This window comes from Gossypium hirsutum, chromosome A11 (assembly GCF_007990345.1).
Source record: "Gossypium hirsutum isolate 1008001.06 chromosome A11, Gossypium_hirsutum_v2.1, whole genome shotgun sequence".
Taxonomy (NCBI): domain Eukaryota; kingdom Viridiplantae; phylum Streptophyta; class Magnoliopsida; order Malvales; family Malvaceae; genus Gossypium; species Gossypium hirsutum.
In genome coordinates, this window is record NC_053434.1 from 123,015,039 (window position 1) to 123,038,242 (window position 23,204).

General features: G+C 34.3%; 3 protein-coding genes and 1 long non-coding RNA gene across 4 annotated transcripts; all 4 read left to right on the forward strand.

Annotated features, from left to right (window-relative positions):
- The first annotated feature begins 10,674 nt into the window (after positions 1 to 10,674).
- Positions 10,675 to 12,557, forward strand: LOC107935735 (putative disease resistance protein RGA4). The gene is made up of 2 exons (XM_041082240.1): positions 10,675 to 12,243; positions 12,504 to 12,557. The coding sequence occupies exons 1-2, from the start codon at positions 10,675 to 10,677 to the stop codon at positions 12,555 to 12,557; spliced, it is 1,623 nt and encodes a 540-aa protein (XP_040938174.1).
- Positions 12,552 to 14,133, forward strand: LOC107935762 (putative disease resistance protein RGA3). The gene is made up of 2 exons (XM_016868371.2): positions 12,552 to 13,846; positions 13,950 to 14,133. The coding sequence occupies exons 1-2, from the start codon at positions 12,652 to 12,654 to the stop codon at positions 13,979 to 13,981; spliced, it is 1,227 nt and encodes a 408-aa protein (XP_016723860.2). The 5' UTR covers positions 12,552 to 12,651; the 3' UTR covers positions 13,982 to 14,133.
- Positions 14,134 to 14,891: 758 nt separating this feature from the next.
- Positions 14,892 to 15,574, forward strand: LOC121209513 (uncharacterized). The gene is made up of 2 exons (XR_005904638.1): positions 14,892 to 14,983; positions 15,067 to 15,574. It is a non-coding gene; the product is annotated as an uncharacterized lncRNA (long non-coding RNA).
- A 6,443-nt stretch (positions 15,575 to 22,017) lies between these two features.
- LOC107935731 (uncharacterized) lies at positions 22,018 to 22,855 on the forward strand. Its single transcript, XM_016868346.2, has 2 exons — positions 22,018 to 22,232; positions 22,516 to 22,855. The coding sequence occupies exons 1-2, from the start codon at positions 22,094 to 22,096 to the stop codon at positions 22,683 to 22,685; spliced, it is 309 nt and encodes a 102-aa protein (XP_016723835.1). The 5' UTR covers positions 22,018 to 22,093; the 3' UTR covers positions 22,686 to 22,855.
- The last annotated feature ends 349 nt before the right edge of the window (positions 22,856 to 23,204 follow it).

Below are 23,204 nucleotides of genomic sequence, written 5' to 3' on the forward strand. Positions count from 1 at the left end.
CTCATCTGAGCAACGGTGGGATTGGCTCTCATGAAGGTGGCTCGGCATCATTCTCCACTACACTCCACAAATCATGTGCCTGAAGGTAAGTCTTCATTTTTACCACCCAAATGTGGTAGTTCTCACCAGTGAACACAGGAGGTGGAGGTCGTGTGAAGCTCATCCTGCTGCAACAAGTTCAACAGCTTCGGTTTCCTACTTTCTTAAGCTTGATTTCACAAACAAACAACAACCAACAAGAGAAGGCCCTCAAAGAATTATGGCTCTCGATACCAATTGTTGGAACATTGGCAACAACAACACATAAAATAACAACTTATTTGCTTAAGAACTAAGATGAAACCGAGAGCAAAACAAAGAACTTGAGCACTGAAATGGATGAGAAAAATCAGAAGCAATTTCCATTGATTGTAATGAAAAATAAATCCAAAGTTAACAAGTCAAATGACCATTACCTAATAATTTACCTACTCCCACTAATAAGAGACTTAAGCTAACTTAATTTACAAGACAAAGCAAGCTGTATGGCCAGCCTTACATCCATCAACTCAAGTCAAAATTTAAACAAAAATACAAACTTTCATGTGAAGTTACAAGCTAACTTGATCAAGTTACATATGAACCAAAAATAACAAAATAAAAAAAGACAGCTAAGCTAGTTGCTGCTCTTGAACTCAGCTAGATCGTTCCCTTCAGGCTGAGCTGCTACTGCTTCATGCATCCTTCCAAGCTGCCAATGGTCCAATGTTGCATTGCAGGCCAAATCTCAACAATATGTTTATGTAAGGAACTATAATTGAGTGTCATTGTTATACACCTTTTGAATGTTGATTTTTAATTGCATAGTTAAAATGATTTGGGGAAGAGTTTACTTCATCGTATAAAGGTGAGCTCACATTACATGTTTGAGGGTTGGGTATCAATCATTCCTTTGTACTTTCTTGTACTGTAAGAATATAATAGATTTATCTTTGGGTAAGATTCCTCAAACGTAGAACAATTTTGACCTATGTAAATATTTTTACTTATGTATGTGTCAACTTAGGAAAAGAAAAACACAATTTTCTCTTTCGGTGTTCCAAATAATGTTCCAGCACAAGAAACAACTAATTATCAAGCAATTTTATGTACATTATGTAGATTATCATTTAATGAAAGGGCTTCACCCAAGAACAATTGAGCAATTTCAACTTGAAGACATTACAAGATTGAGCAATGAATCCCATAGCTTCATGTTATGATTGGTTGAATGCTTAGCTTAGCTCCATTCAATTACCATGTATTGAGGATATGAGCAATATGGATGCCCTGCAACAATTACAATCCCTTTTAGCTTGTTACAAAACAACTATACCTATATCCAATGTCTTCTTTTATCTTCCACTAATTTTTGTATTTTAAAATTTTATTTTCATTCTGCATTAGTTTCTATATTGAAGAAGAAATTTTGGGTAGAATTAACATTTTGTATGAATAAATTAGCTCAATACCTTAAACTTACATGAAGATAAATGTCCACACATGTTTATTTTCCGCCTTGTGAGGTATATTCAACTTTTTGATACGATACAATTTGGAACTTACACTCCCATACATAGCATAGACAAAGCCTACAAATCATCCTGTGACTTTGGGAATGGGATGAATACCCTTGGCTAATGAATCAGAGGACAAGTCGACTAGCGCGAGTTCGTAAGAAAATGTACTTACATTACGTAGTCGAGGTCTAACTTCTGATGTACTAGGTGGCACAATTGCAAACAAGCATGATCAAAGATAAATTGTGACTTTCATCGAAGAACACAGTATTCTTTAAACAAGTTTGCTTTGCAATAATTACCCAATCAAAGAGATTTAAAGGAGTGTAAATTAATAAGGAAAGATCATCCCTCAATCCCTTTACAGTAATGCATTAGCGCAGACACATAGTATATCATAATTTGATTACATCTATGGGTTTTATTCATTTTTAATTCTGAAATTTCCTTCAGCATGTGATGGCAATAATTTCAATGGATCGGCCTTTTTTTTTTTTTAAGTAAACCGTGGTGTAAATTAAGTGGTGGCTTTATTATTATTAAGCATACACATAAACTTTCACTCGGATAATTTTTCCCAATATCGGAAAGTAATAGTTTACCGAATTCAAAGATTAATTTAATGCTTGCCTTATTCACAATCCATCACTTATCCAATGCTAAATTTTTGCTAGAAATAAGTTTGAGTAAGATTGTTCCTTTACCAAGTACTTTAATTTGAACTGTTAGAATTACCTATATAGACTTATTCGCCTTCAGCTACAATTTTAAACTCGATGAACATTTCTCTATTGGTATACAAGTGTTTGGAAGCGCTTGTGTCTACAATTTTAAACTTGAAATCACTTGGGCTAACCGAGCTCAAAGTTTGCAACATCCTCACATTCACGCCAATTATAGAACCAAATACAATTAACTTCTTAGCGCAGCATTTCGATACAACAAATACGGACTTTGAACCTCGTACTCGAAATCTCCCAATAGGTTTGTAGGAAAATGCAGTTACATTACATAGTTGAGGTCTAACTTTTGTTGTACTAGGTGGCTCAGTTGCGAACAAGCATGATCAAAATTAAATTGTGACTTTCATCGGAGCATACAATATTCATTAAACAAATTTTAACAAATAGTAAATACTCATTGAAGTAAAAGAGAGAATATATATACAAACATGATAAAAGAATTCACATTCTAGCTAACCATATTAAGTAAACAAGAAGCTAAATTCACATTCTACTGTTGTCCTGGTCAAGGTTTTCAAAACTAAATCGGTAATCGAACAAATCATATCAATTGGTTTCCGGTCCAATTTGTTTGTTCGATTCAATTGAAATAATTTAATTTAGGGTTTTTAGATATGAAAGTTTTATATTACAACAATTGAATTTTAGAAATTTTTATAGATTTTTCATATTATATATATAAATTTATTTAAAATGTTTTCAAATATAACTAATCATAGTTAGACACGTGTCATATATGTATTAGTAGAAATTGTTAACATGGAGTACATGGTCTCCATTAATCTGTTTTCTTTAGAGAGGGACTAATTTGTTCAGTTGCAAAAAGTACAGGGACTTTAAAGGGCATTTACACCAAAAGAGAAAAAGGGTTTGCATTGGTTGTCAAAGCTTGCATTATAATAATGACCAAATAAAAGGCATTTAAAGGTGTCTAAATTAACAAAGAAAAACCATCCCTCAAGCACATGTCTAATTTTCTTTTCCCAAGATACCCATGAAATTTGTTTACATTTAATTAACAATAATCTCACCATAACAACTCATAAACACCAACTAATAATAATATGTAATATAATTATGGTCATAAAATATAGACACGATTTTAATTGCCACTCAAAAGTCAAACTCGTAATTTATATGAAGTAAATAAAATATAATTACCAAAGCTTGAGGATGTGATGGGCATAATTTAAATGCCAAATCAAGCTGAGATTTTTATTCGATATTGCATCATGTGCTATGTTGATTATCAAGGAAGAGATATTGAGATTTTTATTTATATATAAAGAGCAACACCATGTGATTTTGATTGAATTATTTCTTAATGAGTGGACATTAACGATAATAATATATTCGTTAGAAGAAACTAACTAATAACATTACTAGCAACCAATGTTCGTCCTAATATAGGTTGGTACGTCCACCATGTATTATTAGTATAATAGCTCTAACTTCTAATGTACTAGGTGGCACAATTGCAAACAAGCATGATCAAAGATAAATTGTGATTTTCATCGAAAAATACAGTATTCTTTAAATAAGTTCCAACAAATAATAAAATACTCATTGAAGTAAAAGAGACTATATATAGCTTTTATTCATTTTTAATTCTGAAATTTCCTTCAGCAATAATTTCAATGCATTGGCACTTTCTTTCTTTTTTAAATTATAATTCCAACTCCAACCAAACAGGAGTGTTGACTTTACTATTATTAAGCATAGTTTGAGCCAGAACAAATTTTAGCGGAGGTAGAATGAAAATTTAATTTTTTATAGTATATATCTTTATAATTTTTAAAGGATTAAATCAAATTTCTATAATTTAGGAAGGTTAAAGTACACTTTTACTTTTACTAATTTAAAAATTTAAAAAATTTCAAGAGTTTAAATATAAATTTTTCATTTTAAGGGGCCAAGGGCACTACAAGCCCCCCTTGTATCCGCTGACTAGCTGCAATTACCAAATAAAAGACATTTAAAGCTGTGTGCATGAGCGCTGAGACATAGTATATCATATGCTAATGATACCCATTAAATTTGTTTACATCTATGCTTTTTAATTCTGAAATTTCCTTCAGCATGTGATGGCAATAATTTCAATTCATCGGCCTTTTTCTTTTAGTAAAACGTGGTATAATTAAGTGGTGGCTTGTGTCTATTGGTGTAAAATTGTTTGCAAGCGCTTGTGTCTACAATTTACTTGACATTATTCTCAATCAGGTTCACTTCAGAAACCATAATGGCTAATATCTCATTTAGATTTTCAACTAGATGTGCTTGTGGTTTGTTTTCGTTCTGGCTGTCAAAGCGTTGGTAGCATTGGTATGCTTTGTGTCCGACCTTAGAATATGAGTTTAAATGGAATTAACTATTAATTAATTAGTATTACCACCCAACATCTATTAATTAATTAACTAATCGATAGGTATTCACTTATCTTCCAACTTCAATTTGAGAAACCCGCATTTCTCTATTAACTACTCCTACATCTATCCAGTCATTAATTTTCTCAGAGACTTAGCCTCTCATGGATCTAGATGTGATAACTAACATCCCTAATAGTACCCATGAAATTTAGATCTATGGGTTTTATTCATTTTTAATTCTGAAATTTCTTTACATCTACTTTATAACTCATAAACACATAAACAAATGAAAATATAATTATAGTCATAAAATATATATTAAATAAATAAAATAGAATTAGCAAAGCTTGAGCATGTGATGGAAATAATTCCAATGCCAAATCAAGCTGAGATTTTTATTCATTGCATCATGTGCTTTGATATTGAGATTTTTATTTATATATAAACAGCAACACCATGTGATTTTTATTTAATTATTTCTTAATGAGTGGACATTAACGATAGTAATATATTTGTTAAAGAAACTAACTAATAAAATTACTAGCAACCAAATTCGTCCTAATAGGTTGGTCCATCATGTATTATTAGTATAGGGAAAGCAACTGGAATGATATTGGAACCCACCATTGTTTGAAAAGTCAAATGGGGTGGGCACCGAAAGTAGAAAGTAATATTGGTTGGCAAGTTGGGTTAAAAGTTGGCATGAGATAATTGCAATTTTGGTCCCTAATTGTATAGGGACATTGCAAGTTGATCCTTGAACCTCAACTATAAATAGGCCTAACCATTGCTTACTTTCTTCATCCCATAATTGCCATTCTCTACTTAAGGCATTATTCTCTCTCTCTATTTGTAAATTTCACTTGTAATTTTTGGAGTGAAATATATTTGGTAGTGCCCGAGGACGTAGGCAAAATTTGCTGAACCTCGTTAAAATTCTGGTGTTCTTTATTATTTGTTTTGCATATTTTGTGAATGTGATTGTAGTGATTTATTGTGCTATTAAATTACGATAGAGGGATATTATGGCTAGGAAAGACTTGGTATTTAAGTGATCTTCGTGATCTACCTCTCTTTCCTGGGAATTGAACTTAGTGTGATTTTTTAGTACAATAATTTTACTCTTTCACACGCTTCCGCGCAACAATTGGTACCAGAGCCAGGTTCGTACTTGGGGAATACGACCGTTTAAGGTACTATTCACGTATACGGCACTATTCACGTATACGGTACTATTCACGTATATAGCACTATTCACGTATATGGTACTGTTCACGTATACGGTAGTTGGGATTGAGGAGAAAAATGGCAGCAGCATTGTCATCAGCAAGGACTACTATGACAAATGCAAAATTTGAAGTAGAGAAATTTGACGGTACCAATAATTTTGGTATGTGGCAATGTGAGATCCTGGATGTCTTATGTCAGCAAGAGCTAGATATAGCCCTTGAAGAAAAACCTGACAAGATGGATGACAAGGAGTGGGCCAAGATCAATAGACAGGCGTGTGGTACAATCCGCCTATGTTTGGCCAAAGAGCAGAAGTACTCTGTCATGAGGGAGACATCAGTGAAGAAGTTATGGGATACACTGGAAGAAAAGTTTCTAAAAGTCTTGAAATAGGCTTTATATGAAAAAGAAACTTTATCGATTCACGTATGCACCCGGTATGTCGATGAATGACCATGTGAACTCATTCAATAAATTTTAGCAGACTTGCTAAATTTGGATGAGAAATTTAAAGATGAAGACAAGGCATTATTGTTGTTGAATTCCCTTCCTGATGACTATGATCATCTTACCACCACATTGCTTCATGGGAAGGATACGATCACATTTGATGCAGTCTGTAGTGCGTTGTATAGATCTGAGACTCGAAAGAAAGATAAAGAGATCACAGAGATACAATCGCAGAAGTCTTAACAGTAAGAGGTCGTTCACACAGCAGCAAATCTGGTAGAAGGGGAAAGTCCAAAGGGAGACCCGCCAAAGATGAATGTGCCTTTTGCCGTGAAAAAGGGCATTGGAAAAAGAATTGTCCTAAGCTACAAAAGGGCAAGGCTATTTCTAATGCATGTGTAGCGGAGCATGATGAGGAGTCAGACTTTAGCTTGGTTGGCATGGCAATGGCATGTCAAACGGATGAGTGGATTTTGGATTCAGGATGTACTTACCATATGTGTCCTAATAAGGATTGGTTTTCTAGTCTTAAAGAGCTAGAAGGTGGAATTGTTCTTATGGTCAATGATAGTGCTTGTAAGACAATGGGAGTGAGTACAGTCCAATTGAAGAATCACGACAGCTCAATCCAAGTCTTGACAGATGTTCGCTACGTACCTAGCCTGAAGAAAAATCTCATCTCATTAGGGGCCCTAGAATCTAAAGGGCTCACAATCACTTTGAGAGATGGATTACTAAAAGTAGTAGCTGGGCAATTGACGATGATGAAAGGCACAAGAAGAAATAACTTGTATTTTTTAAATGGAAGTACAGTTATTGGATCAACATCAGCAGTTTCTACAAAAGATGTAGATTCAGAGGCTACCAGATTATGGCATATGCGATTGAGACATGCTGGTGAAAAAGCTTTGCAGACATTGGTGAAGCAAGGCTTATTGAAAGGTGCAAATTCTTGCAAAATGGAATTCTGTGAACATTGTGTTCTAGGCAAGCAGAAGAGGGTAAAATTTGGTCCAGCAATTCACAATACGAAAGGAATTCTGGACTACGTTCACAGTGATGTGTGGGGACCTACCAAAGTAGCTTCTTTGGGAGGTATGCACTATTTTGTTACTTTTGTTGATGATTATTCAAGAAAATTATGGGTGTATCTAATGAAAAGAAAAAGTGAAGTTTTGGATGCATTTCTGAAATGGAAGAAGATGGTGGAGACTCAGACTGGTCGAAAGGTCAAACGACTTCGATCAGATAATGGTACTGAGTACAAAAACGATCCATTTCTACAAGTATGCCAAGATGAGGGCATTGTGCGACACTTCACTGTTCGGGATACACCACAGCAAAATGGGGTGGCAGAACGAATGAATCGAACTATACTGGAGAAAGTTCGATGTATGTTGTCCAATGCTGGATTGGGCAAAGAATTTTGGGCTGAGGTAGTTACATATGCGTGCCATCTAATTAACCGTTTGCCATCAGCTGCAATAAATGGAAAAACTCCTATGGAGATGTGGACTGGTAAATCTGCTACTGATTATGATTTTTTGCATGTATTTGGTTCCACTGCATATTATCATGTAAAAGAATCTAAGTTAGACCCAAGAGCAAAGAAAGCATTATTCTTGGGTATAATTGATGGAGTAAAAGGATATCGTCTCTGGTGTCCTGATACAAGGAAGATTGTTTTCAGTAGAGATGTGACTTTTGATGAATCAACCATGTTGAAGTACAAGGATTCACAAAAGGATGACAAAACCAGTAGTACTTTGCAGCAGGTGGAGCTTGAAAAGGTTAACGATGATCCAGCTAATATTGAAGAGACAAATGATGAAGAGGTTCCTACCCAAGAACCTCTACAGCAACAAGATTCAATTGCATATAGAAGGCCAAGAAGAGAGATTCGTAAGCCTGCTCGCTTTGATGATATAGTGGCCTATGCACTTCCAATTACAGATGATGATGTTCCTTCTACTTACACAGAAGTAATAAGTAACCCTGATGGTGTAAAGTGGAAGCAAGCAATGAATGAAGAAATGCAGTCTCTTCATAAAAATAAGACCTGGGAGTTGGTGACACTACCCAAGGGAAAGAAGACAATTGGATGCAAATGGGTATATGCAAAGAAGGAAGGATTTTCTGATAAAAATGAAATTCGATACAAGGCTAGATTAGTAGTGAAGGGTTACGCTCAGAAAGAAGGAATAGACTACAATGAAGTGTTTTCTCCAGTTGTGAAGCATTCGTCTATTCGGATTTTGCTAGCCTTGGTTGCGCAATATGATCTTGAACTAGTTCAGCTTGATGTGAAGACCGCGTTTTTACACGGTGATTTGGAAGAGGAAATCTATATGACTCAGCCAGATGGATTCAAGGTTGCTGGAAAAGAAAATTGGGTTTGCAAACTGACAAAGTCACTTTATGGATTGAAGCAATCTCCGAGGCAGTGGTACAAGCGATTTGATCAGTTCATGAAAGGGCAAAGGTACACAAGAAGTAAATTTGATCATTGCGTGTATTTTCAAAAGCTACAAGAAGGAACTTTCATATACTTGCTCTTATATGTTGATGATATGCTAATAGCATCTAAGAGCAAAGTTGAGATTGAAAGATTGAAGACTCAACTCAATCTCGAGTTTGAGATGAAAGATCTAGGAGAAGCTAAAAAGATTCTCGGCATGGAAATATGGAGAGATAGAGCTCATGATAGAGTTAGCTTGTCTCAGAAGCAGTATTTGAAAAAGGTACTACAGCAGTTTGGCATGAACGAGCAGACAAAACCTGTAAGTACCCCGTTGGCTTCTCATTTCAAGCTTTCTGCACAACTATCTCCTTCGACGAATACGGAACGAGAATACATGTTGCAAGTTCCGTATTCTAATGCAGTGGGTAGCTTGATGTATGCAATGGTGTGTACAAGACCCGACATTTCACAAGCAGTTAGTATAGTGAGCAGGTATATGCATAATCCTGGAAAAGGACATTGGCAAGCTGTGAAATGGATTCTACGGTATATTCAGAAGACTGTGGATGTTGGATTACTATTCAAGCAGGATAATACACTTGGTAAAGGTGTTATTGGGTACGTTGATTCTGACTATGCCAGTGATTTGGACAAGCGAAGATCAACCACCGGTTATGTGTTTACACTTGCTGGAGGACCAATAAGTTGAAAGTCTACACTACAGTCTACAGTTGCATTGTCAACCACAGAAGCCGAGTACATGGTTGTAACAGAGGCTGTAAAGGAGGCTATTTGGTTACAAGGTATGGCTAAAACCTTGGGGTTGGTTCAGGAGCATATTAACGTGTATTGTGATAGTCAAAGTGCTATTCATTTAGCAAAGAATCAAGTCTATCATGCACGTACAAAACATATCGATGTACGATTCCATTTTGTGCGGGAAATTATTGAAGAGGGGAAAATTTGTCTTCAGAAGATCAAGACTGCAGATAATCCCGCAGATATGATGACCAAGGTGGTAACAGCAACCAAGTTCGAACATTGTTTGAACTTGATTAATATCCTGCAAGTTTAACAGTTGAAGAAGGCACTATCAAGTATTGTTGTCAAAAGCAGAAAGAATTGTGTGAAGATAAGATTATCGTAATCAAATCTTCAAGGTGGAGATTATTGGAACCCACCATTGTTTGAAAAGTCAAATGGGGTGTTCACCGAAAGTAGAAAGTAATATTGGTTGGCAAGTTGGGTTAAAAGTTGGCATGGGATAATTGCAATTTTGGTCCCTAATTGTATAGGGACATTGCAAGTTGATCCTTGAACCTCAACTATAAATAGGCCTAACCATTGCTTACTTTCTTCATCCCATAATTGCCATTCTCTACTTAAGGCATTATTCTCTCTCTCTATTTGTAAATTTCACTTGTAATTTTTGGAGTGAAATATATTTGGTAGTGCCCGAGGACGTAGGCAAAATTTGCTGAACCTCGTTAAAATTCTGGTGTTATTTATTATTTGTTTTGCATATTTTGTGAATGTGATTGTAGTGATTTATTGTGCTATTAAATTACGATAGAGGGATATTCTGGCTAGGAAAGACTTGGTATTTAAGTGATCTTCGTGATCTACCTCTCTTTCTTGGGAATTGAACTTAGTGTGATTTTTTAGTACAATAATTTTACTCTTTCACACGCTTCCGCGCAACAAATGAAAAATACAAGGAATATTGGATTTAATATATAAAAAATTTGTGTTTCATCTATATAAATACTTGGTCTCTGCATGTATGGATCCACATCTGTGTTTCATCTTGTTCCAATCATTTTCATTTTACTCCTCCTCTTGCAGTAATCAAACATTTTTTGCCTTGATTTCAGTTTGAACCAACAATGGCCGAATCAATTGCTTTCGACATCACCGCAGAGCTCATTATTAAGTTGAGCTCTCGTGCTCTCTCTCAAGTTGGGCTGTGGTGGAATCTCAAACATGACCTCAACGATCTCAAACGCACTGTCCGTACAATCAAAGCTGTGCTACTTGACGCAGAAGAGAAATCAGTGACCGACAATTTGGTCAAAGTTTGGCTTGAAGAGCTGAAAGATGTACTTTATGATGCCGACGACTTGCTCGATGATTTCTCTACCGAAGCTTTGCGGAAAGATTTATTGGGTGGGAACAAGCTGACAAAAGAGGTACGCCTTTTCTTCTCAAGCTCAAACAAGTTTGCTTATGGTCTCAGAATGGGTCGGGAAATTAAGGCCATTAAGGCCAGATTAGCTTCAATTCAAAGTGAGGCCAGCAGTTTTAACTTCATTCCGCGTGATCGCCCCGCGGAAATCTTTTTCATGACTAAAAAGAGGCACCAAACACACTTTTTTGTGCCTAAAGATAAAATAATAGGGAGGGTCAATGATAAAGTAGCTCTTCTAAAACGCGTGTTACAGTCTGAAAGGAAAGAGAATGTTTACATCATTCCAATTGTGGGGTTTGGAGGGTTAGGGAAGACTGCTTTGGCTCAGTTTGTCTTTAATAATGAAAGGGTCAAAAATCATTTTGAGTTAATGATGTGGGTGTGTGTTTCGGATGTTTTTGATGTCAAACTAATTGTAGCAAACATTATCAAATCTGCAACTCGCCAAGCACCAAATGAAAATCTCGAAATGGACCAATTGCAAAAACAACTTCGAGAAATAATTGGTGGGAAAAAATATTTACTTGTTTTGGATGACATTTGGAATGAGGAGTGGGAACAATGGGTTAGTTTAAAAGAGTTATTGGTAGGTGGGGCTAAAGGAAGCAGGATAATAGTAACTACTCGCTCTTTTAAGGTAGCCAAGATCACTAGTAAATGTCAGCCTCATGTTCTAAAAGGCTTGTCTGATAACGATGCTTGGTCTTTGTTCAAAGAAATAGCATTTGAGCAAAGATATACAGACTTAACAGATTCAGGCTTTGTGGAAATAGGACAACAGATTTTGGAAAAGTGTGGTGTGGTTCCTTTAGTCATAAGGACGATAGCAAGTATATTATCTTTCAAACAAACTGAAATGGAGTGGCGTTCTTTCAAAGATAATGAACTTGCTAGAATACCTCAAAATGAAGGTAATATTCTACCTACACTTAAGCTGAGCTACGACCATCTCCCATCCCATTTAAAGCATTGCTTTGCTTTTTGTCGACTGTATCCAAAAGATTATGATATTCATGTACAAACTCTTGTCCAATTTTGGATTGTACAAGGTTTCGTAAAGCAATTGAATCCAAGTCAATCTCTTGAGGATATCGGGTTTGGGTATTTTAAAGATTTAGTTGAAAGAAGTTTCTTTCAAGAGGTAGTAGGAGAAAGATATGTGGGGGAAGGGGTAAGATGTAAAATGCATGATTTAATGCATGATCTAACTGTATCAGTAGCAGGGGCGGAGAGCAGTATTGTAGATCCAAATAACATTACAAGTGAGGTTAGTGAAAAATATCGCCACATATCAATTAAGGCTTCATTAATTCCTGAATTTAGGGGAAAGAAGTTGCGAACCTTGTTACGGTCTTCACACATGGGATATCAAAATTTTCACGATGAAACTTGGGATTTTATAATTTCAAATTGTAGATGCTTGCGTGTATTAGAATTACGTATTTTAAAATTTAAAATGATTCCATGCTCCATTCATAAGTTGAAACATTTGAGGTACCTTGATCTTTCCAGCAATCCCGATATTAGAATTCGCCCGGAAAGTATTTGCAAGATACTAAATTTGCAAGTGCTGAAACTTGACGTGTGTACTCGGCTTGAAGAATTACCAAAGAAGATTGAAAAATTGGTAAATCTTACCCATCTTGGGTGTAAATTCTGTGGTCGTTTAACTCATATGCCACCTGGAATAGGAAAGCTGAGTTACCTTGAAACGTTAAGCATGTTTGTAGTGGATAAAAATGGTTCGCATGGCGGTGCAGATCTAAGTGAATTGAGAGGGCTTAACAACTTAAAGGGAGATCTAAGAATAATAAATTTGGGATTCGTAGAAAATGCAAAAGAGAAGTTTAAGGCTGCTAATTTGAAAGAGAAGCAACATTTGAGATCGTTGGATTTAATATGGGGCGATGGTACTGGTGATGATAAGAAGTCACTTGAAGACCTCCAGCCCCATCCTAATCTCAAGGAGCTCCGTATTGTAAGATGGAGGGGTGATGCCAAGTTTCCAAGTTGGCTTTCTTTGCTCACAAATCTTGTTAATATTAGAATAAGTGGTAATTTCAAACATCTTCCGTTCTTTGCTCAATTGCCTCGTCTTCAACAGCTGGAGATTGTGAATTGTACTGAGCTGGAGTACATGGATGATAATAGCCCAAAAGGAAGTCAAGGAGAACCGGAATCATTCTTCCGATCGCTCAAGCATCTTAAAGTCGAGAATTGCCCGAATATGAAGAGTTGGTGGAGGACGACAAAACCAATCGATGATGATTCCAACGAGGACGATACAACAGTTATGGGAACATCAACCGTGGCATTTCCTAGTCTTTCCTCTTTAGAAATTAAAGATTGCCCTTTGACTTCAATGCCGTTGTATCCTTCACTCGATGGAAGGCTAGAGTTGGTGAATACCAGTTTAAGGCCCTTAAAGCAGACTATGAAGATGAACATGAATGCTAAGACCCCATCAAGTTCAACCTCTTCTCTTCCTCTCTCCAAATTAAAATTTTTCCTTGTAGACAACATTGAGGGATTGGACACTCACACGCTAGATGAGTGCCTGCAACTTCTCACCGGCCTCGAAGGTTTAGAAATAAGGGATTGCAAGAACGTTGATTTAGAGGGCATGCAATGGGAACATCTAATAAATCTGCCAACGCTTTCTCTCGCTACTTTTCCCAATTTAACATCGCTTCCGGAGTGGATTCAACATCTAATAAATCTGCAAAGGCTTTCTCTCGTTGACTTTCCCAATTTAACATCGCTTCCGGATGAGATGCATTGCCTAACCAATTTGCAACGGTTAAATATACGTGAAGTTCCTCAGTTGGACATTGATGCGGATTGGTATAAGATTGCTCACATTCCTTCAGGTTGGTCTTTTCATTAATTTCCTTATTGAAATACTACTCCTACTCCTACTAGTACTAATTCTTTAACTGTCATTTTTCATAATATTTTTGCTAATTTGTGCAGTAACCCATTTTGATGGTCCTGGATTTTTCTGAAAGGCGTTTGACAAGTTTAAGAAATTAGATGCAGAAAAAAAGGTGGTAATTACTTAATTGCTTTACATTTTTAAATCATAAAAATCTCACAATTTCAAATGATCTAATACAACCCCTAACTAGGCTTCTTCTTTTTCAGCATGTGTTCAATGGAAGAGCCAAAAAACAGGACATTCATTCTTCATCAGCTTCCGGAGTGGATTCAATGGATGAGATGCATTGCCTAACCAATTTGCAAGAGTTAATGCATAGAGTTCCTCAGTTGAAGGAAAGGTGTGAGGAGGACATTGGTGCCGATTGGTATAAGATTGCTCACAAACCGAACAGTACATTCTAATCAGGTTGGTCAGTCCTTTTTATTTATTTAATTATTTATTTTTATGATCTTATTTTTTTTTCAAGAAAAATTTCAGTGGTATATTTACTCTCCAACTTTTCATTCAAGTTGGATACTGTTAAATTCCTTGTTAAAATATTTATTCACTTGACATCTTATATAAATTGAAATTCCTTTATTTTAATCCTACTTTTTACTTACCATCTTTCATAATATTTTGCTAATTTGTGCAGTAAGACATTGGAGAAAGGCATTTGTCAACTTCAATAATTTATATGCATAAAAAGAGGAGGTAATATATCTAATTGCTTTATACTTTAAAATCATAATAATTTGAGAATTGCAATGATGAAATAGGACCGCATGTTTTGAGCTTCCTTTTCATATCTGTCATTTCATAGACTTCAATTTAAGAGCTTCTAAAAATTTAATTCTAAAAAATCTTTGATATGGAGAGGCCTACTAAGCTTGCATGCTACCCTTAAAAATGGTTGTGCCATATGCTCTGCTTTCTTCATTTTCCAAATTTAAGCACTTACCTATCATATGTTTATATATATTTATGTTTTCTCTTAATATATGCTAACTGATTACTACCTATGCTATTGACAGGCTCTTGGAGGCGTTCAAATTCACAATATTCATTGATGCAGGGCACCCTTTTGGTAAGTGTTTCTACATTTGGACACTGCTCACTCTAAATGAGATCAATTTTAACATATTATATGCTGGCATTTATAATTTCCAGGTTCATTGTTGCTTCTGGAATAGTCCTTGTTCAAGCATGACAATTTCACTTTACACAAACCTTAGGAAGAGCTTGACCGATCTTGGAGCTTATATATAGATGATTTATTTTATGGGTAATGTGTAAATTTAAAGAAGCACTCATGTTCATAGTAGGAACTATTATTGAGTGCCATTGTGTGCACCATCTAACTGTCGAGTGTTGATTTTCACTTGCATAGCTAAAATGAGTCGGGAAAGAGTTTACTTAATTGTACAAGGGTGAGGTTGCATCAAGTGTTTGAGGGGTTAGACTTAAATCACTTTTTTGTACTATGAAGTTCATAATGTATTTATCTCTGGGCAAGATCCCGCAGACGTAGGACGAGTTCCGAACTGCGTAAACATCTTGGTCGTGTACTTTATTTTTACTTGTTGCAAAGTACGTGTCAACTCAGGAAATAGAGTAGAGTGCCGTGGGTGGATCAACTCATGAAGAATGCACGTTTCATTTTGCATCTTCCGTTTAACTCATGCTGTCAAAAGTAAGCATTAGTGATGCTGTTAACAAAAGTAACCACATCAGATTATTATAAATTCAAAGTGTAAAGCAAATAGATAAATTACCAAATTCGTTTAGATTCATGAATTTGCCAAATTCGTTTCACTAAAAGTCTTCGATGGTTGCTGCACAAATTAGCAAAAGAAAATGATAAATGGAGTAACAATGAAACTTCAATTTATAAAATATGTAAATATACCAACCTGTAGCTATATGAGCAATCTTATGCCAATCGGCACCAATGTCCTTCCAACATCTTTCCTCCAACTGGGGAGCTTGTCGTATGCGTAACTCTTCCAAACTGGTTAGCCTACGCATCTCATCTGGAAGCGATGTTAAATTGGGCAAATCAACGAGATAAAGTTGTTGCGGATTTGTTTGATGTTGAAGCCACTCTAGAAGAATTGCTGTTGAATTACGCCAAAGGACAATTGCTGTTGTGAGGTTCCTAGTATTTTGTATTTAGCATGATATGAGGTGATGTCAAGATGTTTAATTTTAAAGAATGAATTTGTATTTAAACTTATGTTTATGAAACTATGATTCTAACGAAACTACAGTGAAGCTTTTATGGTTTTAAAGCGTACTACTTTATTTAGTCTTGAACGACAAATGGTTTACATTTCATATAAACTCAAACTATAGTTTAATTTAGTTTGCGCTAAAAACACTTTTCAAGATAATGATTTTAAAATAGTGACATGACATTCTTGGATTCTCCTTAAGGATCGTGTTTGGAGCGTTATAGGATATGTGTTTGGATTCAATAACGATTGCACTAGTGAGGTGAGGTTAAAATGGGTAAAAACACCTCTTTGGTCCCTCTCAAATTCAATATTATGCAAATTGGCCCTTTTAAAAAAAACGTAGTAATTTAATTCCTATCAATTTCGGGAAGTGAACTAAGGACAATTAACCACAATATTAATATTTTTTGTCACTCGTACATAGTTTTGATTGGTATGGTAACAAATTTGGCTCTTGATGTTTATATGTTTTGTGTAGATGTTGACATAATATGTGAAAACATTGCAAGCTAAATTTGTTAAACTAGAACCAAATTGACAAAATGTTTAAAAGTTGTGGGCTAAATTTGTTAAATCAAGATCAAATTGACAAAATGTGTAAACTTTGAGGGCTAAAGTTGTTATTATACCAATAAAAATGTGTACAAATAACAAAATTATTAATGTTGTGATTAATGTCCTTAGTTGCTCACTTTTGAAATTGATAAGAATTAAATTGCTATAATTTTTCGAGATTGACCAATTTGCTAAATATCAAAATTGAAAGGGACTAGATAAGTGTTTTCACTTAAAATGATTATTAAGGATGTTAAACTATATCTGTGATGTGAAAGATTATATTTTTAACATTAAATAATATAGGCTAAGGGTGTAAAAAGCCTTCAAACTTTTTTTAAAAAATAATTAAGCCCCTGCTTTTTTTTTTGTACTCAATTGGGTACTTTAACTTTCAAAATGCATCAAAAAAGCCCTCAAACTTTTAAAGAAAAAACAATTAAACCCCTGATTTTTTTTTGCACTCAATTGGGTGCTTGAACTATTAAAGTACATAAAAAAGGCCCTCAAACCTTTATAGTAGTTAACGACCCATAGTTTTTTTACTTAAGCCCATTGCGTGTCGCAACACAGCTTGACATGTGGCGAAAAATGATGAAAAATACTTCTTTTGGCACGACAATTTTTATATTTTTTTATAAATTTTATATTTCTTTACATTTTTTTATAATTTTCTTGCAACTTTATAAAATTTTATTTTATTTTTCTATATTTCTATATATGTTATAATTTTTTAAGATTTTTATAATCTTATTTTCTAATTTTTAATAAAATTTAATTTTTTTTTATTTTTAATAAAATTTAATAATTTTTATAATTTAATTATTTATCTCTTTTTTTTTTTTGTCACATAAGAGCTTAGGTATGCTGCCTTTTTCTTTTTCATTTTATTATTCTTCCGTTCAACTCTTTGGCTACATATTTGTCAAATTGAAAGTACTTATAAAGGTATATCATGGCACAAGGCAAAATTCCTAGCATCAAAATACAACTAATTTTCAACAATGTGAAAGCCTAATTCCAAGCATTCAAATAAACTATAACTATAAGAGAATAAAGGTCGCCCAACGTCGCATTAAATTTTTCAATAATTTTGAGGGTTTAATGAAAAAATTTTAAAAATTTAAAGAGCTTAATAAGAATTTTTTCAAATAAATGCATGCCGTGTAAAGTGTTCGTGCTTGTGTACTTTTCCATGCAGTCTTATATTGCTTATGCTTGTTTTATTCATTGAAATTCTTATTAATGCATCAGAGAAATTGCAAACTTTAGTATTTATGGTTGATAAACATCCATATATGATTAAGAGCATCATTGTCCATTCTTTTAGTTTTCTGTTTCTCTTCCATGTTGCTGGCAGCTGTAGTAGAGGATTTGGAAAGGTTATGAATGAAATCAAGTAGCATAGCATCGCCGATGAATTGATTGAATTATGGAATTCTGACCTTTGAGAGCACTGAAGGTTCACTGTATGATAAGTAGTTGAAGCTGAAATGTTTTGATTTTAACTTTAGCATCTCTCTCCAATTCACACCTCTGCTCTCCATTGTCTATGGTATTCGATCATTTTACCACATATCTATATCTATATAGATTTGTTTTGGGGTCAGGTGGTGTGTGAAAAGTGAATGTCTTTTTTTGGTTGCAGTAGAATTTTTCTACCAAATTCGTTTAGATTCATGAATTTGCCAAATTCGTTTCACTAAAAGTCTTCGATGGTTGCTGCACAAATTAGCAAAAGAAAATGATAAATGGAGTAACAATGAAACTTCAATTTATAAAATATGTAAATATACCAACCTGTAGCTATATGAGCAATCTTATGCCAATCGGCACCAATGTCCTTCCAACATCTTTCCTCCAACTGGGGAGCTTGTCGTATGCATAACTCTTCCAAACTGGTTAGCCTACGCATCTCATCCGGTAGCGATGTTAAATTGGGCGAATCAACGAGATAAAGTTGTTGCGGATTTGTTTGATGTTGAAGCCACTCTGGAAGAATTGCTGCTGAATTACGCCAAAGGACAATTGCTGTTGTGAGGTTCCTAGTATTTTGTATTATGCATGATATGGGGTGATATCAAGATATTTACTTTTGAAGAATGAATTTGTATTTAAACTTCTGTTTATGAAACTATGATTCTAATGAAATTACGGTAAAGTTTTTATAGTTTTAAAGCATACTATTTTATTTAGTCTTGAACGACAAATGGTTAATATTTCATAATTTAATTTAGTTTGCACTAGAAACAGTTTTCAAGATAATAATTTTAAAGTATGACACGGCATTCTTGGATCCTCCTTAAGGATCGTGTTTGGAGTGTTACAGGATCTATGTTTGCATTCAATAATAGTTGTAGTTGTAGTAGTGAGGTGAGATTAAAATGGGTAAAAATACCTCTTCAGTCCCTCTCAAATTTGATATTATGCAAATTGGCCCCTTTAAAAAAACGGAGTAATTTAATTCCTATCAACTTCGGAAGTGAACTAAGGACAATTAACCACAATATTAATATTTTCGTCACTCGTACATAATTTTGATTGGTATTATAACAATTTTGGCTCTTGGCTCTTGATGTTTAAATATTTTGTGTAGATGTTAGACATAATGTATAAACGTTGCAAGCTAAATTTGTTAAACTAGAACCAAATTGATAGAATGCATAAACGTTGTGGGTTAAATTTGTTAAATTAAGATCAAATTGACAAAATGATTAAACTTTGAGGGCTAAAGTTGTTATTATACGTGTCGAAACCATCCCTCGATTTAAAAATTTTAATATTTTAATGAAAAATGGTGAAGTCGACTTTTTGGAAAATGAAAATATGGAGTCGCCACCGATCTTTTTGTTTTGGGTGTGATCGGATCACCTAAGAATTTGGTTATTTTAATAAAACATTTGCGATTTACAAAAAAAAAACGACTCTGGTCTACGAAAATTTTAGAAAACGGGCTCGGGAGTCGGTTACGCATGAGGAAGGATTAGCACCTTCACTACGCCCAAAATTGGTACCAAATCAATTAAATACTGTCCTTATGTCTAAAAAATATTTTTGGAATGTGGCTCTTTTTAATAAAAGTTGAATAACCCGAGTTGATTGTCAAAAGTCTTTTTGTTTCGACGTCCGAAAATATATAATTTGAAATTAACAAGAGGATGCTCAACTATTTGGTCAAACGAAAAACTGAAACCCAGCACAGTAGGACACGATCCATCGAATTTCCAAACATCGAACATTGCCTCCCCTTAGAGAATATAAGTGAAATTCTGAAGAGATATTCGATTATCTTGAACAAACGGGAAATTGCAACCCAGCACGATAGGGTACTATTCCCCGAATTGCCAAACATCGAATATTGCCTTCGTTTTGATGAGTTTTTAGGAAGATACGAGTGAAATTTTGAGGGGATATTTGATTATTTTAAGCAAGTGAGAAATTCATAACCCAACACGTTAGGGCACGATTCCACGAGTTGCCAAATATTGCATATCGCCTTTGTTTAAGGGATTTTAAAAGACATGAGTGAAATCTTGAAGGGTTATTCGATTATTTTGAGCAAACGCGAAATTGCAACCCAACACGTTAGGGCACTATTCCGCGAATTGCTAAATATCGGATTTCGCCTTCGTTTTAAAGATTTTTTAAATGAATACTTATAAACTAGCTTAAAACGTATTAATGCATTTTTTGAAATGAAACGAAATTAATCATAAAACTTGGATTTTATAAAGCCACATTTCGAAAACCGAGTAGAAAACAATGACATGGGACCATAGGTACATATGAGATACAATGCTTAATGAATAAGAATATTAATCAACTAGCAGAACAAGCAATATAATTAATCTAAATTACAACCTAGTTTCAAACACGTATGAGTAATAATCGACATATCACCAAGATGAATACCATGCAATGATAACGTATATGCTACGATATAGAACAAACAACGAAACATATGCAAAACAAAATAGAAATTAAAAGTCAAAATGGTATAAGATTAATAAACTCATGCTATGTAAGTTGACAAATTTTGAATAAAAACTAGGAATATACATATATAACTTTGAAATAGATATTAGAAAATGAAAGTTTGAATTAAATTGTACGTAAAATATTTTAAACACAAATACATTTAGGAGTTGATAAAGTACATGAAAATTTAAATAGTATATAATACAAGAGGATAACGAAGATATATGGCAAAACATGATACACAAAATATATTCATAAAACATATGTACATATAGATAGCTTTGAAAATAATCATTAGATTAATAACAATATATAAAAAACTTTAAGTTAGTCTAAAAAGCATATACGTACCTCTATATCAAACATTTAAATAAGAGACTATATAAACACAAAGTAATATAATGTGAGGAAATATTCAAAAATAATAATTTTAAAATCACAAGAATGAGGTTACTAAAATTATTTCATACACACATAAAGAAAATACTTGATAAATCATAAAGCAAGAAGTGTTTTGAATAAAATCTATTAAAGTAAATAGCATATGTATATATATATTTAAAGCAAATACACGTAAAATGAAATGGAAATAATGACTTGTATAGGACTATATTAATTCTATTATAGATTATATACATAATAGACTTAAACATACTTATATAAGGAGGGCTAGATGTATATAATACATGGATTTGGTAATATATATATATAGACATGTATATATGTACGATAATAATTTACATAGGATTGCATAACAAAATATAAGAATAAATTCATATGTATAAAATAATATAGGTTAACAATATATATATATATATATGAAAGAAAAAAAATAATTTTGATGTAAAATATATATATAAATAGTGTATAAAAAACATTACAAAGATGATTTAGAAAAATGAAATCGAACCATTAAAACTTATAATAAAAAATATTGGATGCGTCTAAGAAATGATAATAAGCCATGAAGTGAAATAACAAAGAGAATAGACTTAATTTAAAAAAATTTTAAAACGAGAGATGTAATTTGAAAATAAAGCAGTAACTATAACAGGACGGATATGTTATAAGCGCAAATGCGTAGGGACCCAAGATGGAAATAATCCATCCCCCGAAACGCAGTGCTTAAGCGTGGATCAAATTGCAACAAGACATAAATCGCAAGTCCAAATAAAAAAAACAAGGCGCATAAGGCGCGATTGAAGGCTCGCGCGAACGCGGAGGACCCAGAGCGAAAATTTCCCATTTCGAATGAGAAGGCGCGGATCCGGGTTGCCAATTGGGTTGACGCGCGGACCCCCAATGTTCCAGACGGTGCCGTTTTGGGTTGTTTAAAAGGGGCCTTAAAGCCAAACATTCGGCCAAAGCAAATAAAGAAAAGAACCCTAAGGTTCTTGCGCCTCTCAGCCACCATTTCCTTCTCACAAATGATGAATGGCGATCCGAGGGTGTCCCTTTGCCTTCTCATTTCAATCCTAGCACCATGGTCTGTTAATTTCAGCCTCGAAACCTCCTCAAACTTCGATGCCGGCGAAGACGAGGGATTTCGGTGGCTTTTACACGAAGGTAAGTTTTCGTTTTGACTTCGTTCTACTCAGAAAACACATGCAAAGCCAAGAAAGATGAAATAAAATTGAGAGAAAGAATGTATGAGCGCCCAAAATCACCTTTTTTTGCTAAATTTTGTATTGTATATCTGCATATATTGCCTTTTTTTTGCGTATCTGTATCCGAAGAGAGTTACAATTGAAAATAATATCCGACTTTATAGCCGAGAGGAGAAATAAAAATATACAAATTATTTTTTCTATTTTCTTGCGTCTGTTGTCTCTTTGTGTTCGGTGTGCAGGTACGGGAGTGTGTGCTGGCGTACGGGGTGCGGGCGTGGCGCCAGGAGGAGTGTACGGAGCGATGCGCTGGGGTACGGAGGCCAGGGGTTGCTGCGGCGCAAGGAATGGGGATGACTTAGGGTTTCTGAAACCTGTTAAGGAGATGGGCTTATTGGGCCTGTTCTTGTAGTTGGGCTATCGTAGTAATTTTGGACTGCTAATAATATTTATTGGGCTTTGATTTTTTGTTATTTTTGTTGTTTTTGTGTTGTAATGGGCCGGGTAAATTTGGCCTACTACAATACGAATAAAAATGTGTACAAATGACAAAAATATTAATGATGTGATTAATTATCCTTAGTTGCTCATTTTTGAAATTGACAAGAATTAAATTGCTCTAAATTTTTGAGAAGGACCTATTTGTTCAATATTAAAATTGAAAGGGGCTACATAGGTTTTTTCACCTTAAAATATTATTATTAAGGATGTTAAATTATGGGTATGTTTGATTGACGGAATTGATTTTCCGGAAAATCATTTCCAACTTTTTCAGTGTTTGATTGGCGGAAAACATTTTCCATTTGGAAAATGAACTCCAAAACAAGGGAAAATGGGTTACATTTTAGGAAAAATGTTTTACTCTTTCAATTTCCGTAAGACATTTTCCTTTTAATTTCCGTAAGACATTTTCCGTACTCTCCTCTCTATC

Coding starts and splice junctions, on each gene's coding strand:
- LOC107935735 (XM_041082240.1), top strand. CDS start 10,675: ATGGCCGAATCAATTGCTTTCGACATCACCGCAGAGCTCATTATTAAG. Junction 12,244..12,503: donor CAAATAACATTACAAGTGAG/GTTAGTGAAAAA, acceptor TCCCGATATTAG/AATTCGCCCGGAAAGTATTT.
- LOC107935762 (XM_016868371.2), top strand. CDS start 12,652: ATGCCACCTGGAATAGGAAAGCTGAGTTACCTTGAAACGTTAAGCATG. Junction 13,847..13,949: donor GATTGCTCACATTCCTTCAG/GTTGGTCTTTTC, acceptor TAATTTGTGCAG/TAACCCATTTTGATGGTCCT.
- LOC107935731 (XM_016868346.2), top strand. CDS start 22,094: ATGATGAATGGCGATCCGAGGGTGTCCCTTTGCCTTCTCATTTCAATC. Junction 22,233..22,515: donor TCGGTGGCTTTTACACGAAG/GTAAGTTTTCGT, acceptor TTCGGTGTGCAG/GTACGGGAGTGTGTGCTGGC.